The sequence below is a fragment of the Nelumbo lutea genome, chromosome 1 (assembly GCF_056320005.1).
Source record: "Nelumbo lutea isolate HS-2025 chromosome 1, American lotus-T2T, whole genome shotgun sequence".
NCBI classification, from domain to species: Eukaryota; Viridiplantae; Streptophyta; class Magnoliopsida; order Proteales; family Nelumbonaceae; genus Nelumbo; species Nelumbo lutea.
Genome location: NC_142684.1, coordinates 94703713 through 94719359, shown reverse-complemented (window position 1 = coordinate 94719359; position 15647 = coordinate 94703713). Strand labels below are relative to the sequence as shown.

Below are 15647 nucleotides of genomic sequence, written 5' to 3'. Positions count from 1 at the left end.
TATCTAAAAAATTGTTGAATACTTCTTTTAACACTCTTCCATTGATGACCGGAGCACCTAAATAGGTGGAGTCTTTTCTCTCAAGAGGGATTTTAAGCATTCTTGAAAGAATCTTTTGCAATTTAGATGAGATGCTACTAGAGATTCTAAGAGTTGATTTCGTAAAGTTTGGACTTTGACTAGAAGCTTCAGCAAACTTATCAAGTATCTCCCTAACCTTCACACAAGATGGAATGGTAGCTTTAGCAAAAATAAGACAATCATCAACAAATTGAAGAATAGGGATACAAGGACCATCCCTTAAGGCTTTAAAACCAATTGGACTCTTATGCTTGCTTAATTCATCAATTAGGTTCCTAGTTAAGGCTTCAACACAATACAAAAATGTACGGGGATAGAGGATCTCCTTGCCTAATGCCACTATATGGCTCAAAACTTCTAGAAGGGGAGTCACTAATCAAAATTTTATAGGAGATTGATTTTATGCATGACATGACCCAATCAATCCATTTCCTATGGAAGCCAAACTTTGTAAGAACTTTCTCAATAAAAGACCGTTCTAGCCTGTCATAGGCCTTCTCCATATCAACCTTACTAGCAAAAAAGCCTGAGATCCCTTTTTTCTTTTTCATATTATGGAGCATTTCATGTGCAATAAGAATGTTATCATTGATATGTCTGTGTGGGACAAAATCAATCTGAAGTGGAGAGATAATGTCATTAGGAATCGGCTTAAGTCTATTTACCAAAATTTTGATAATGATTTTATAAATCACGTTGCAAAGACTTATAGGCCTGAATTTGTTTACATTATCTGGGTTCTTAACTTTGGGAATAAGAGTGATGAATGTTTCATTAAGAACCTTATTTAATTTTTCGGAATTAAAAAAAGCTCTTATGACATTGCACACCGTGTTTCCAATGATATTCCAAAATTTTTTGAAGAATAGAGCATTTAGCCCATCTGGGCCAGGACCTTTGAGGTCTTTCATTAAGTTAACAACTTCCCAAATCTCTCTATTTGTAACTTCTGTACAAAGTAATTTGTTTTACTCCACTAAGATGCAAGGATTTATGTTTTTGATGTAATCATCCACTCCATGAACATTATCAGACTTATATCTCTCCTCAAATTTTTTGACAATAAAGTTTGCTAATTGTTGTTGATCTTCTATCTAGTCATTCTTGTCGTTTTTTAATCTGAATATTCTATTTGAATTTCTTCTAATAGTAACCATTGTATGGAAAAATTTATTGTTTTTGTCACCAAAATTCATCCAATCAATTATGGCTTTTATATAAATATAATACACACCTCTATGTATTTTCTCAAGTGGGTTTGGGTTGGTTCAGGCTTAAGGTTTTTGGCTAAGGCCCAACCTACAGCCCGAAAATTCAGGCCTAACCCATGCAAAAACTCAAGTTTAGTCGAGTTGGACTTTCCCAATTTGCACCCTTAATAATGATAGTAAATAATACGTTTCTAAAAATTTCTCTCTCTCTCTCTCTCTCTATATATATATCTTTTTATAATTTTATGTTTTATAAAAATTATTCTTATTTGTCACACTCATTTTTGTTTAATATAATGAGTATATGATATTAGAGAATTGCCCAAATGTTTTCTACATTTTTTTTGTATATTTTTATCTTTTTAATTATTATCATTTAACTATGACATCAAGGGTAGACACATTTTATTGACTCACCACCAAATATGAAAGCAACTCCATTTTTGGGTTGGTCTTAAATTTGTATTTTGTTTCTATCATCAATAAAAATAATTGTTCTTTGTCACACTTATTTTTCTTTAATAGGGTTAATTAATATAGGATTGAATTGAAAAAGGTAATTGATATCCTAAATATAAGCCTTAATGAGAAGGAATTGAATGAGGAGAGATGTACTAGTTAAAATTACATTTTGTGACCTCACAATTAGAGAGTGACCAAATTCAGAAATAGGAATATTTTAGTCAAGAATAAGATTTAATAAATGTTACTAGAGTTAATGCCTAAATATAAGACTTAACAATAGTATTTTAAATGAGACAAGTGGTTCTTCAAATTATATTTTTATCCTTACAATTAGAGAGGGATTAAATTCAAAAATAAGGTATTTGTCTTTATGTATTCCCATCCTTTATTACCAAATTAAGAAAGGCCAAAATTTATGTGGAAATATCGAAATACCACATGAAAGTACTTGAAAAACGCCCCTAATTTAACCCTTTTTTCTTGGGAAATTGTCAAAAACTCACCAAGAGTTTTCAGCATTTCTTTTAAATTCACCACAACTTTTCAAAATGTCTAAAACTCACCATGTCAATAACTTGACGTTAAAGAGACTAACAACTGTTATTATATTACCGTTTTAATCTTCATAGAAAATATAAAATATGTACATATATTTTAATATTTAGATATGGAAAAAAGGAAAAAGTTCAAAAAATATTTTCAAATATAAAATATATAAAAACATAGAAATTGGAAAAAAATATAAAAAATTATAGAAATTGCACACTAAATAAAAAATTATTTTCAAATTATAGAAACTATAGAAATTGAGAAACAAAATTAGAAAATAAAAATTGTAAAAAAACACCAAAAATTATAGAAGAGCATAGAAATTGCAAATAAATAAATAAAAATACATAAAATTTTATAGATTGTAGAAAATAAAAAAATATAAAAAAATAGAAATTATAAAAAATATTAGCAATTATAACAAAACACTAAAATGTAAAAAATAAAAATAAAATTGAAAAATGATAAAGGCCCTTTTCCTCTAACTCACCATTTAAGAGTGATTTAGTCATAAAAATTATTATTTATGCTGATATGGACACCTTAACAAACATTAACAGTGTAGTAGTAACAAAGTTGAGTTTTAGAAAATAAAAACTTTGATGAGTTTTAGGCGTTTTAAAAAGTTGTGATGAATTTAAGAGAAAGACTGAATACTCATTGTGACGTTGCTTACCCTTTGAAAAATAAAAAACATAATTTCAATAATTGTCATCGACGTCGACTGCATGACGTGGCTTATCATGCCATATCTATATAAGTGGGCTCATTGCCCAAACCAATTTATGCTGACGTGGCTAATCGGAAAAGTCTAACGTAATCCTGTCTTGCTCTGACATGCTTCATGCGGTCCACCTTAAACCCACCACTCCAAGTCTCCAATCATCTGATCACCAATGATCTGCTTGAATCAGGAAGCATCGGCCCATCACTTATATGCCGCGTGTCTCTCATAAGGGTAAGCACTAAGCAGCATACACAACCTCTATTGAAGCACAGTGCTCAAAGCAACTGAACAAAACAGTCAGTGCTCAACAAAACAACCACGAGCCGGTCTCGGTTTTCCAACCCCTCGCCAATCCCGGTCGTATATAAGCGAACCAGTCCCCGTCATTCCAGAAATTCCGGCCGAAGCGCGCCTGATTCGATTGTCTCCGTCCGACCCTCGAGAAAGATTATCCCAATTTCCGATTCACTGTTGCGCAGCTCACAATTGATGGATACGTCTCTGATTCATCTCCTCCCTCAGGACACTCTCCATCAGATCTTCTCCAACCTCCCCCTCCGTCAGATCTTAATCTGTCGATCCGTCTGCAAATTATTTTACGAGACTCTAACCTCGCCTTTCTTTCTAAACCTCATCTCCGTCCGACCACCGCTCCCGCTCATCGCTCTCCGTCCGCCCCACCACCAGCGCCACGTGTCTCCCCATCATCCCTTTCTCCATGTCTTCGACCCCGACCTCACCCAATGGCTTAGATTCCCGCTTGGTTTCCTCCCGTTCAAGTCTACCGCCCCCATAGCGTCGTCCTTCGGGCTCGTTTACCTCTGGGCTGACTCCCCCGATTTCAGCAAGTCACTTGTCCTCTGCAATCCGCTGACTCGGCAATTCCGGGTGTTGCCACCGCTTGGCTCGGCCTGGTCCCGGCATGGAACCGTCCTGGCGGGCACCGGCGGCCGAGTCTTGGTTCTCACTGAACTCGCTGCCCTGTATTTCTCTGGTTCTGGGCCGTGGCTCAAGTTTTCTTCCAATTTGGTTTCCAAGCCTCGAAGCCAGATTTTGGTGTCTGACTCCGTTTTCGCCCTCTGTGATGTGGGTTTGCCGTGGCGAAACCAGTGGAAGCTGTTCTCGTGTACGGTTGCTGAGCTTGAGAAGTCACAGGGGTGGAATCGATTAGAAAAGCATGAATGGGGCGACGTGTTTGATATATTGAAGCGGCCCCGGTTGGTTCGGGGGACCGGGAATCGTCTTCTGATGGTTGGTGGGTTGAAATCCTCCTTTTCATTGAATGCTTCGTGCTCGACGATATTGATTTTGAGGTTAGATTTGGAAACATTGGAGTGGGACGAAGCGGGTCGAATGCCGGTCGAAATGTATCGGAGCTTTCAAGAATCGAGTAAGTTTAAGGTGTTTGGAGGGGGTGATCGCCTGTGCTTTTCGGGGAGAAAGGTGGGGAAATTGGCAATGTGGGATTGTTCTTCAGAGGTGGGGAAAGGGGAATGGAGATGGATTGATGGGGTTCCGGCAAATGGCGATGGGCTCTGTAGGGGATTTGTTTTTGAAGCTAGACTCACAGCGGTGCCTTGATGGGTTGATGGGGTACACGGGTCTCTTGTCATGTTGATGGGCATTGGTATGTAGGCAATGCGTCCTTGTGGTATCCCGTGTAGAAAACTTCCATGTTTTTCAGTGATACTTCATTTGATCCAGAACAGTTAATCTAACTGAGCCATATCCCTTCCTGTATTGATTCAAAATTGCCTTCTTTTTTGCCTTATGTCGTTCTAGCTAAAACTAATTTGCAGGTCTGATAAGCATCTGCATTGAGTTAATATCTTTCTCATTTAGTAATAGGTAATGGTCTGTTATCTTTCTCATTGAGACTAATTAGGGATGAGCTCTTTTCTGATCAAGGTTTATGGGGAGTCGGCCAGAGTAGCTGAAGATGAGGAATTGTAAATGCCCGTATTGTTTTGATGGTTAAATTGGTTTGAACTACTGATGTTTTTGACGCAGAAAAAAATTCTAGATTAATTAATCACTTTTTCATTTTAAAGAGTTTGCTTTTCCTGCACTTGAGATATTCTATGCTTCTTCTCTCAATTGTGTAATTCATCTTTTCTATATTTACTGTCTGAAACCTAGGGAACCTGAAAAATTCTATCTAATAGTAGCTGGGTTGCAACTTAGATGGAATTGATTACATGTTTTGTATCAGCATCGTTAACATCCTACAGGAGCAGCTCATTGTCTCTTTTCTAGTCTTTCCATTAATCATTATCATATTTAACTGCATTTATTTTGCTTAATGTTCTTGAAATCACAATTATTTAGTCCAGAACAGTCACGTAATGCTTATCATTCATGTATAACTGTGGAAAAATATATCCTCTTTACAGACTTAGCTCAAACTGTATAGTTAATGATTATCTGCAATCTCTTCCCGCCTATACATTATAGAGCCAAAATATTGGTCATTTGCAATATTTCTTGATCCTTAATTCCAAGTAACTCGTCATTTCTTTGTGTTTTTAATGAAGATACAATGTTGTGTGTTGATTTTATTCTTCATTCAACTTAGTTCAAAAACCCTTAGGCACTCCTCCAGTATCCTTTATGACAACCAAAATACTTTAAGGTGATTCAAACTAAGACAGGATATTTGGAATGCAAGCAACTAAACTTCAAGCAAATGTGTCTAACAAACTGGTGTTTTCTTTGCTTCTGAGTTGGAGGGAAGCCACATGATGGGACATTTTAACCATTTCTGAAGCTTCATGTTTTTAATTAGTCTTATACATGACCAATGTTCAAGGCCCCATAAACGGCCACATTATGCCAAAGAAAAAGCCTAAGGTTAGGTCCGTATCCAGTGCACCCCTCCCAAGACCCCAGATAGCTGGGCCCAACATTGGGTAATGGCCTTTTCATGATCAATGTTCAAGGTTTCTGTCCAATGTCAAACAACCAGCTATATATAACCTACAATCCTTCTCCCACTTTATATGTTCAGACTTCAGAAATCCTTAAAGAAAAATCAACCTGAGTCCATGGAATGGGGTCATGATCTCAGTTCTCAAAGAGTCTCTAAAACCTAAATGGCCATAGGAAACCCAGGTGTTATGCACTCCTGACTTCTGCCTCCTTGAAGAGCATCCATCAAAGTTAAGATTAATACCTCTGTGTACTGAGGGAAGAGATTGTAATGCATTGTTAACCTCTAATCAGGTAAGCCACCAAGATGCCTTTGAATCCATCTCTACTTCATTGACCACTCTGATAGTGAGGACCAATGATAACCTCTGGATGTTGAATTCTGTTGGAGAAGATTTTTAGCATTCATCTTATCCCAAATTCTCCAAACAAAAGCAGTTCTGGTGCTTCTCCACATAATTCATCCTCTCCTGGTATGTGGTGAGAGAACAACTATCCTAAAGCAATTAAGATGTCATTATTGGGCTGTCAATAGGTGCAATCAAGAGGCATAAAATGATTTCAGCTCTTGATATCAAACTTACAGTTGAGACTGGTTGACTGATTGAATGTGCCTTGACAAAAGACAAACATGATTAGATAGATTCCAAAGTTTTCATCTATGCTAGAGCATTTCATAAGTTTTGTACTTAATATGTACCATTTTCAAATAGAAAACTCTACTTTTTAACTGAAAAGTGTCCAATAAATGGCTTTTACTATAAACACTAGGATTAGGGTTGTTGACATCTTGAAAATTAAAGAATGGGAAACAAGGAGTCTTTTTGCATTCCCTGCTATCAGCATGACTGGGATTAAGAGGACTTCTTAAATTTCTAGTAAACATGAAAACTATGTTAGAAGGTTGAGCTTATATCTTTCTGCAGTGGTTGTGGATGAGCTAACTGATTAATATGCAAGATAGCTCCTGTGGTAAATTTTATTTGTGAATGGCATTAATTGATCATCAAGACTAAAGGGGTAAATATGAGGCTAGAAAAATGGAGGAATAACTTAAGCTGCATTTGGTTCTCAGGGAAGTAAGGCCTTTGCTACTTTTTTGGATAAAATAAGCAGAAAAAGGTGGTTAAAGTCATTTGGTAAAACACAAATCCTTATCCATATAGGTGGGTAAAGGGTGTTTTGGCAGGCAAGTTTTTAGGAAATAAGATCTCCGATCTCCTTTTTCTTGTCCCTTAAAAACTTGTTATCTGAACTTGGTCGTTCTTTTTTTTGATAATTATCTGAACTTGGTCTTTCAAAAGCACATTTTACATATTTCAACTTCAATGAAATTTAGAAAATGCCCATAACCCTCCAAACACAATATAAGTTGCTTTTTTTATGACTACTAAGCCTTTAAGTTGCTTTAAAACACACCATCATCATCATCATCCAATCGTTATCCCAACTATATGGGGTCAGCAACATGAATCCTGTTTCACCATTACATTCCTGTTTAATGCCATATCCTAATTTCTTACTACAATCCATGCCCTTTTTGGTCTACCCCTACTCCTTCATCTTGTAAAAGATCATTTCTTCTTATAAGTGCTGTCAAAGGTCTTCGATTCAAGTGACAAAACCATCTTAGTCTATTTTCTCTCATTTTATCACCCATTGGAGCTACTCTTAGGTTCCTTTGATTTCATTTCTGACATTATCCTTTCTAGTTTTTCCATTCATCCATCTCAACATATGCGTTTCTGCAACACTCATTTTTTTGAGATGTTATTTCTTGGCTGCCCAACACTTTGCTCCATGCAGCATAGTTGGCATTACAACTGTTTTGTAGAAATTTCCTTTTGAAATACATAAGCTACCTTTATTACAACATTTTACAACCAGAGTATCCTCTACTAGGGGTGCAAATCAGGTGCCTGCTTTGAACAATTTACACAGCAATGAGCCTGGGCTTTTGGGCCAGGCCTATTCAAATTTTAACAAATCCTCATCCCAAGCCTGATCAAGTTCCACCCCTATCCTCTACCTTCTTAAATAACCTACTTTACCCACTATTATTACACATCCAAGCAAACTTTATCCATGAAATGTAAAAGCTTCTTATCCATGGGGAGATAGGCTATAGACACATATTCCAGACACAGCCTTAGAATCCCTGGGGTCCAAAACAAGCCAAGGATAGTAGTAGTGGTGGAATAACTAGCATGGATGGTGGACCTTGGATGTACAGGCACATCATGGTGATACTTTTGGCTAATGAAGTAGAAACATTGTTCAACTGGGTAAAAGATTGACCAGTGGTCTAGTTGATGCCTTAGCTAGAGAAGGGGCTCATAGACATCAGTTGTATTGGGGATGGGTCTCCCTTGGAGACTGAATGTACTTTGAAATATAATTGCTGGACAGGGTGTGAATAGTGGGGGCTAGCCTACCAAAAAAGGATTGACTGGTTTAAATTGATAATAAAAAAAACTAGATGGGTGGCTTGGGGAAACCTTAAACAAAATCCTTTTCTGTTTCTTGGTTAAATGATGCCAATAATCAAAAGGGACACTGCTGGTAGAATTTATAGCTAGGTGGATGAGGTGGAGATGTTCTTCCCAAGTATTGTTCAATTGATGCCTACTTATCAGACTGCAAAGAAAATTATATAGGACAGCATGCTTTATAAACTAGTTAGGTGAACTTAAACAAATACATATACTCAATGTAACTATATTTTTTTTATCAATAATGTAACTGAATTATGATGGCAGACTGCAAAGAAAATTATATAGGACAGCATGCTTTATAAACTAGTAAGGTGAACTTAAACAAATACATATACTCAATGTAACTATATTTTTTTTATCAATAATGTAACTGAATTATGATGGTTGAGATTTATGGGTTGTAGAACTAGGAGGGATATAATTAGAAATAAACTCATTAACAGGAACTCAGAGGAGTAGGAGGGTGTAAGTGAAGAGCTTTAAAAGAGTAAGGAAGTGATTGATTGGTTTGAGTTAGAAGAATGGATACAACAGCTAATTTTTCAACAGTGGCTCCATATACAGCGAAATGATTGAGAAAGGCTTATTTAGCATATTGATAAGGCTTTGATGATGATGGTTTCTGAAATTTGTATGGTATCTTTATATCCACTCCAAATTTAGGATCAGCTTAGTATTAGAAACTTCTAGGATCAGCTTAGTAAATATCACCAGTGACTGTAAATAGATTAATAATTATACATTTTGGTAAATGACATTTTATAAAATACCATAGCCATACAAACAGCCATGTTTTTATGGAGCAGAATTTTTTTTTGTTAGTCTTTGATTTTTGGATTGTTAGTTGTGTAACTTTATTGGTCATAGAAAAAGAATGTTATTAGCAACTTACATAGTGATATGCCTTTTGTTAGGCTAGTCTCCACTCCTCTTTTTTACATATTTGTTTACGTGTGATCCTCATTGGTTACCCCCCCCCTCCCCCCACACCATCAGTCCCTTGTTGATTCCATGTCTTGCAGGTGAATCAGCTAAAAACTTGGCTAATCTTGTTATTCCCAGAGCTGTTGCTCCAATTCTCTTACTAAGCTCCTTATCTCCCTCGAAGTGTGTCTATAATGCCATGTTCCTTGACTGGCTTTCCTTAACCATCACACCAGAATTCTAGGATCTGCTACTACTTTGTTACTCATGCTTAACCTTATACTCAGTCTGAGGCCTTGTAGGACAGCCATCAATTGAGCTCATGTGGAGTTCCCAAAGCCTATAGGATCAGAATATAATGCCATCACTGCTCCTTGGCTGTTCTAGATTTATGAAAAGCAATGTGGTTAGCCAAGAAACATCTTTCATAGAATTGGTGTAGTTTAACAGAAGATGTTAAGATTCTGACACTATCAAGTGCAAGTGTGTCACTTGTGGATTTCCTTTTTTTCCTATTTACAATCTGCCAAGCAAAGCCACAAGTGAGTGGCTACTGCCACCTAATCCAAACACTAACTTCAAACCCTAGTCCTTCCCCAAAATAGCTGACCCCTATTTACCGTGTTTGGATGGTGCATCTTCCGTAGAGTTTGCTGATCTTTGTTTCCAAGCATATTCAATTTTCATCCCTCTTGTTAGAGCCCTTATCTCTTTAAATGTGTTCCTGTAAAGCCAGGAACCTCTGCTGTTTTCTTGAGCCAGTCCACTATATATTCCTTATCTCATCAGAGCCCTTATTTGTATGCCCTTGTGTCATATGAAGTAAACCTTTAGCAGATAGATTATGTATAGTATCCATTTCAATGGAAAGTTTCCTTAAGGTCAGTTTGGTAAGAGTACAACTGCAAATATATAGAGTGCAAAACATTATATTTTGTATGCATTTACACTGTACATATTTGTATTTGTACTCTTTCCAAACCGAGCCTTACAGAAAATCTCCTATTAAACCTTTGTCCTTACAAATGTTAATTGTTTTTCTGACTCTTTTTGCTATTGTTGGTCTATGTAGAGAATTTTCGTAAATCTCATTCCTTGACTGTTAGAATTTTAGGCAATGCTTTAAAAACCGACCCGTAGGCCGAACCATTTTTGCCTCCGGATTACAGGTCACTAGTTTGACTGTGCCATGTCATCGCATATATATGTGTGTGTATAAATATATTTTAGATATGTTATATGTATTATTTATATTTAATTTATGTTTGTAATTCATTTTTAATTTTTAAATATATAAAAAATATTAAAAATTGCAATTTGAGGCCAAAAAAAGGGTTTTTACACGAAAATAGCAGGGCAAGGCGCCTATGGCTCCTTGGGACGCATAGATCTCAAAAAGTTACCCAAAATAAAAAAGATATCCCAACAGGACATCGGAGTGCAAAGTTATGGCCTTTAAAAGATTTGTATGCAATTGAGTGTGCAACCCGTGACCCAATCACTGGGTTGAATGGTTATGGTTGAACTAGCCAGGTTGAATGGTTCTTGACAAAGTCAACGGTTTTTGACCGTCTAATGGGTCTTGACTGAACCAGACCCGGAATTCTAACCGGGTGATGGTTTGAACAGTTCGACCAGCCAAGTCAACGGCGGGTTGAAAACATAGATTTTAGGTTATTCTCTTTTTGTTCGATATGTTCTGTTGGACATAGGTGAAGGTTCCTTAAATTTCATGTTATATACTCCATAGAAGTTTCATTCTCAGTTCTAACTAAGAAATTCTTGAATGCATCACCTACAAGGCATGAAATCAGCAATGGACGCATGGTCATGTTCGTCATTTCTTTTTATTTTTCCCTCTTTTCATTAACTTCTCGGAGATGTTGCTTTTGGATATAATGTAATGCTAGAATGAGGTTCCAATCCAGTTGTTGACCATTAGATTTAAATAAACTCATAGTTCAATTCTCATAGTTTATTGATAGCTAGCAAATAGGGTTGTCAACTTTGGGTCCAGGCCAGGGTCCATGTTTAGTTTGGTCTTGGGGTGGTCCTTAATCCAATTTAATCCATCTAATTTATACCCCTGCATTATCAAGAGAGTCAAGGGGTGAGAAGCGATTTGATGAAGAAGTAACAAACATCAACTTTTGGAGAGAGAGAGAGGGAGAGAGTTTTAATAATGATCTTATTAGAGAGAGAGTAATGACAGGTTTTATTAGAGAAAATGAAAACCTAAAATGGTTTTTATTCTGACATTCTATATTTAAAACAGTTTAATTTAAAAATAGATAACCACATGTGTGAGAGGACTGTTGGCTTCCCCCTCTTCCCTCTTTCGATACAGATGCTCTCTGATTATAACACGAGTCATGACTGAAGGAGGTGGGAGCATTGAGTGTTAGTGTAGCAAGATGTTCCAACCATATTTCAGCTTTTGCTTCAATTTTCATTTTGCAACTCCTTAGAAAATATCACCATTTTTTTTTGGGTATTGAAAAACTCGCCTTGTACCCTTATAGGGGCTGTAATCGTGGTGGTAGGAGTGAGGATATTTTTTTCATTTTATTTTATTTATTTATTTGTTTGGAAGGAGGGTGTTCAAACGTTTTAGACAGTTTAATCTTTCTTTTGTTAAAAATGTAAAAATGTTTTATGAGACATAATGAACATCAAGACATTTTGGGTTGATCGATTTTGGTACCGTAGCTGTTTCTATCTGAAACATTTTGAATTGATTAATACAAATTGGTGAGATACATATTATCACGTTACATATAAGAGTCAGTTCAGCTAGAATGATTGGTACCATTGATGTTTCCACATGAAAGACCAAGTTAAGCTTTCTAAAAGTCACTATAAACAATTGTATAGATCAAACCCAAAATGCTTCAGTTTAAACCATTGGGTGACATGCATGCATTCATGGTTCTAAATATCGATATTGACCGATATACCAGATGGGGTGTAGAGGACTTTTTAACATAAAACTTTATAAATTTTTTAATTTTTTTTTTTCAAACCTGTTCAGGGGGGGTTGGTGTAAAGCTTGATTACCCCATGTAACAAGTCAAAACCCCAAAGCCTAAGAATTTCATATGTCAGTGATCCACCAAGACAATGCGTATCAGCCCAGCCGATATGTTGCAAAATATTGATCCTTACGTGCACATAGAAAAGCCAATAATTATCCATTGAGGTTGATTTATCACAAAAAAAAAAAAAAGATGCATTGAGGTTGTCTATATATGTGCAAGAGGATCCATGCCGGTACAAGGTCTTGTGTGTTGTTTAATGGATTTGAATATAGGATGGTTGTAACTTGTAAGAGAGAACTTTCAAATATTGGCGCATCTGGAAAATGAGTAGCATGGTTAAGAGTTAACAAGTGATCCTAAAATTAATATCAGAGCTATGGATTCATAGCCTCATAGGAATAATGGGCTAATATTTTCTGGAGATGCAGCTTGGGTAGGTTCGGGTTGAGATTTTGTTAAAATATGAAGGGGCTGGGCCCGAGGGATGAGACCCAAATGCATTGTAAATTCTTTAAAATTGTATTGCTGGTGCCAAATAGGTTCATAAAATCAGTTCAACCATTGGACAGATTGATTATTTATTCAAAGTATTTGGGACCATTCTTTTATTCAAAGTATTTGGAAAGGATGCTTCTCTGCAACCTTCCTTTTAAACACAATGATGCTATTGTCTTAGTTGTGATGTGGACGCATAAAAGCAATTGAACAAGTTCTATTTTTTTTTTCCCCTCAAATCTCTTGCAAGTGTTAACATCTATTTTTTGCCTTCTTTTTTCTTCTTTTCATTTAATGGAACATTACGCATTAATGGGGACAGTAGTGGGTACTTGGCTAATAAGTATATATCAGCTTTGGAGTTAAATTTGGTTTGTCCCTTTCATGGAAATGGAAGCACTTAAAAAGTAGCCACTCGAAATAAAATTGAAGTTAGGATAAGATGGCCATCCCCATCGCATCAAGTAGAACTTAGAAGGAATCCATAAAGAGGAGGCTAATGTACATGGAGAAATTAGGAGATGCTCCCAGTCCCACTTTATGTGTTTTAGGCAAAAAGGGTTTTTTGAGATTTGATGTTTAGGATCAGAAATCTGAGCATCTCTATTAACTATGAAGCCCAAACAGGATATTTCTCTTTCTATCTTTGGAAACAATCAAATTGCATTAGATAAAGTGAAAAAAAATATAAACCAATTAGCTACCATCTCACCCACGTGTTACTCTCTCTCTCTCTCTCTCTCTTCCATTATTGCAGCAGATATCAATCAAAATCTCTTACCATATTGTCTCCAACCCCTAAACAGGGATCTTGGTCTCAGGCCCCCTATGACTTTGTACCTGTACACTGTCCCAACTCCCATGTTTCGCGAACCACAGCCTCTACCAAAATAAGTCAGTATGATCAGATTGATTTTCTAACCATATGACTGAGGTATTCTTTGGAGAATTTTTCTTTTGGCGTTGGGATAAGATAGCTAGTGATTGGCACGATCATGAAGAGGATTCGATTCCACTTCTGGGGTTTCAAACTCCTACAGATATTGATTGTAGAGATCCTGCTTAACTTTAAGAACTTTTCCCACCGATCAATTCAATGCCAAAAGATTGATTAAAAACAATACGATGTTGCTAATTTCCATGCTTGCTTGAAGGAAAAACAAGCAAACGATGCCTGTGTTTACTACCCACTCACCTAGAGATACTGAGATACACGAACCAGGACAAAATGCAATATTCGAATACATTTTAATATGTTCTTTCATTCAAATTGAATCCAAATATTCAGTTGGTCGACTCATTAAAATGTTAATATGGATGGAACTACATATTCCGTAAGATCCTAGGCTTTTTGACTTATTTGTCTTATTGAACGGTATTATTTAGGCTTTGTTCGTTTTACAGTATCCGGGTAATGCACTTACCTGGACAAATAGTTCTCGGGCAAGAGTTATCAAAGCAAATTACAGTGCCAATGTTTGATTGCACTGATACTTGGGTAAAGACTTTGGCAGAAGATTTTTAGGCTCCGTTTGCTTTTCAGTAAGTTATTTATTCGGGTACATGCAATTATCTGAGTAAATTTTTTCTAGAAAATACTTATCCAGGTAAGTGTATTTATCCATATTTTTTTATTTCTCAGGTAAATAAGGTAATTATGACCATTTTAGTCATAAACATTCATTATTAAAAGGGGCATTTTTGTCCCATTCAAGTATTATCAACTTTCTTCCTAGGTGGAAAAGTTCTTTACCCACCTAGGAGATGGGTGTGTAAGTAATACCCAAGAAAATAAACTTTCTCAGATCCCCACATTAATCTGAAAAATGAACATGGAATTCTTGGTCAATGAGAACCAAAATCCCATTGACCAACTTTCCTCCTCTCAAAATCCAGAAAAAAAAGAAACGCCCCCTTAACTTAAGCAACTTACCCACCCATAGGGGAGTATCAGGTACCCGACACTTAGAACGTGGAAACCAATACCCTTCAGAAAATAATCTTTCCATGAGACCCATTATGCTGGCACTTGAACACAGGAAATTTGGTCAATTATCCAGTTGACCAACATACCCTTCCCTCTCCCTCGGGATAAACATACGAGGCCTTAATCTATTCTACAAAATTTAGGGGTACTTTAAATATCTTTGCTTCAACTTTTATTTTGTTCTATTTACAATGCAAAATAACCATTACTTAAGTACCATTTAGGGGTAATAGGTCCAATCAACAACCTCATACTCATGTGAAACAAGAAGCAAGTTAAGGTCTATTGTATAGCTTACCTACAGGAAAACAAGTCTAAATAGAGCTCTGTTTCGTTGGATATTGATGTAGGCACACATGGCACAGCCCTGGATTGTGCCACATGGCATCAATCAGATGTGATTTTGGTCGTTCATCTCTAACTGCCTCTAACCACTCCATGGAAAGGTCAATTATAAAAGGCAGTGCCCAGCTCAAGATAAATTCATCTTCCTCACTCTTGCTCTCTTGCATTCCTATTCTCGAGAGGCCTCATCTGAGCTCTTAAAGACTAAGCCCTGAGCCCTCGTCTTAAGCCTAATCCGACCCCTTTTTAAGCACTTGATTAACTTGACCGTTGGAGCCTCCGCCCCTAGGATAATACCTGGGGTCTCTGACGTGTGCTCTTCTCCTGTTCACAGGTTGAACCCATTGGCCTCAGACATTAGTGAAGTTACATTGTTGTCCTCGGCCCCATCCTTGGCAGCAA

General features: G+C 36.7%; 1 protein-coding gene across 1 annotated transcript; it reads left to right on the top strand.

Moving 5' to 3' along the window:
- The first annotated feature begins 3303 nt into the window (after window positions 1–3303).
- Window positions 3304–4784, top strand: LOC148876229 (F-box family protein). The gene has a single exon (XM_088981819.1). It carries the CDS (start codon window positions 3523–3525, stop codon window positions 4612–4614), a length of 1092 nt encoding a protein of 363 aa, XP_088837945.1. The 5' UTR covers window positions 3304–3522; the 3' UTR covers window positions 4615–4784.
- The last annotated feature ends 10863 nt before the right edge of the window (window positions 4785–15647 follow it).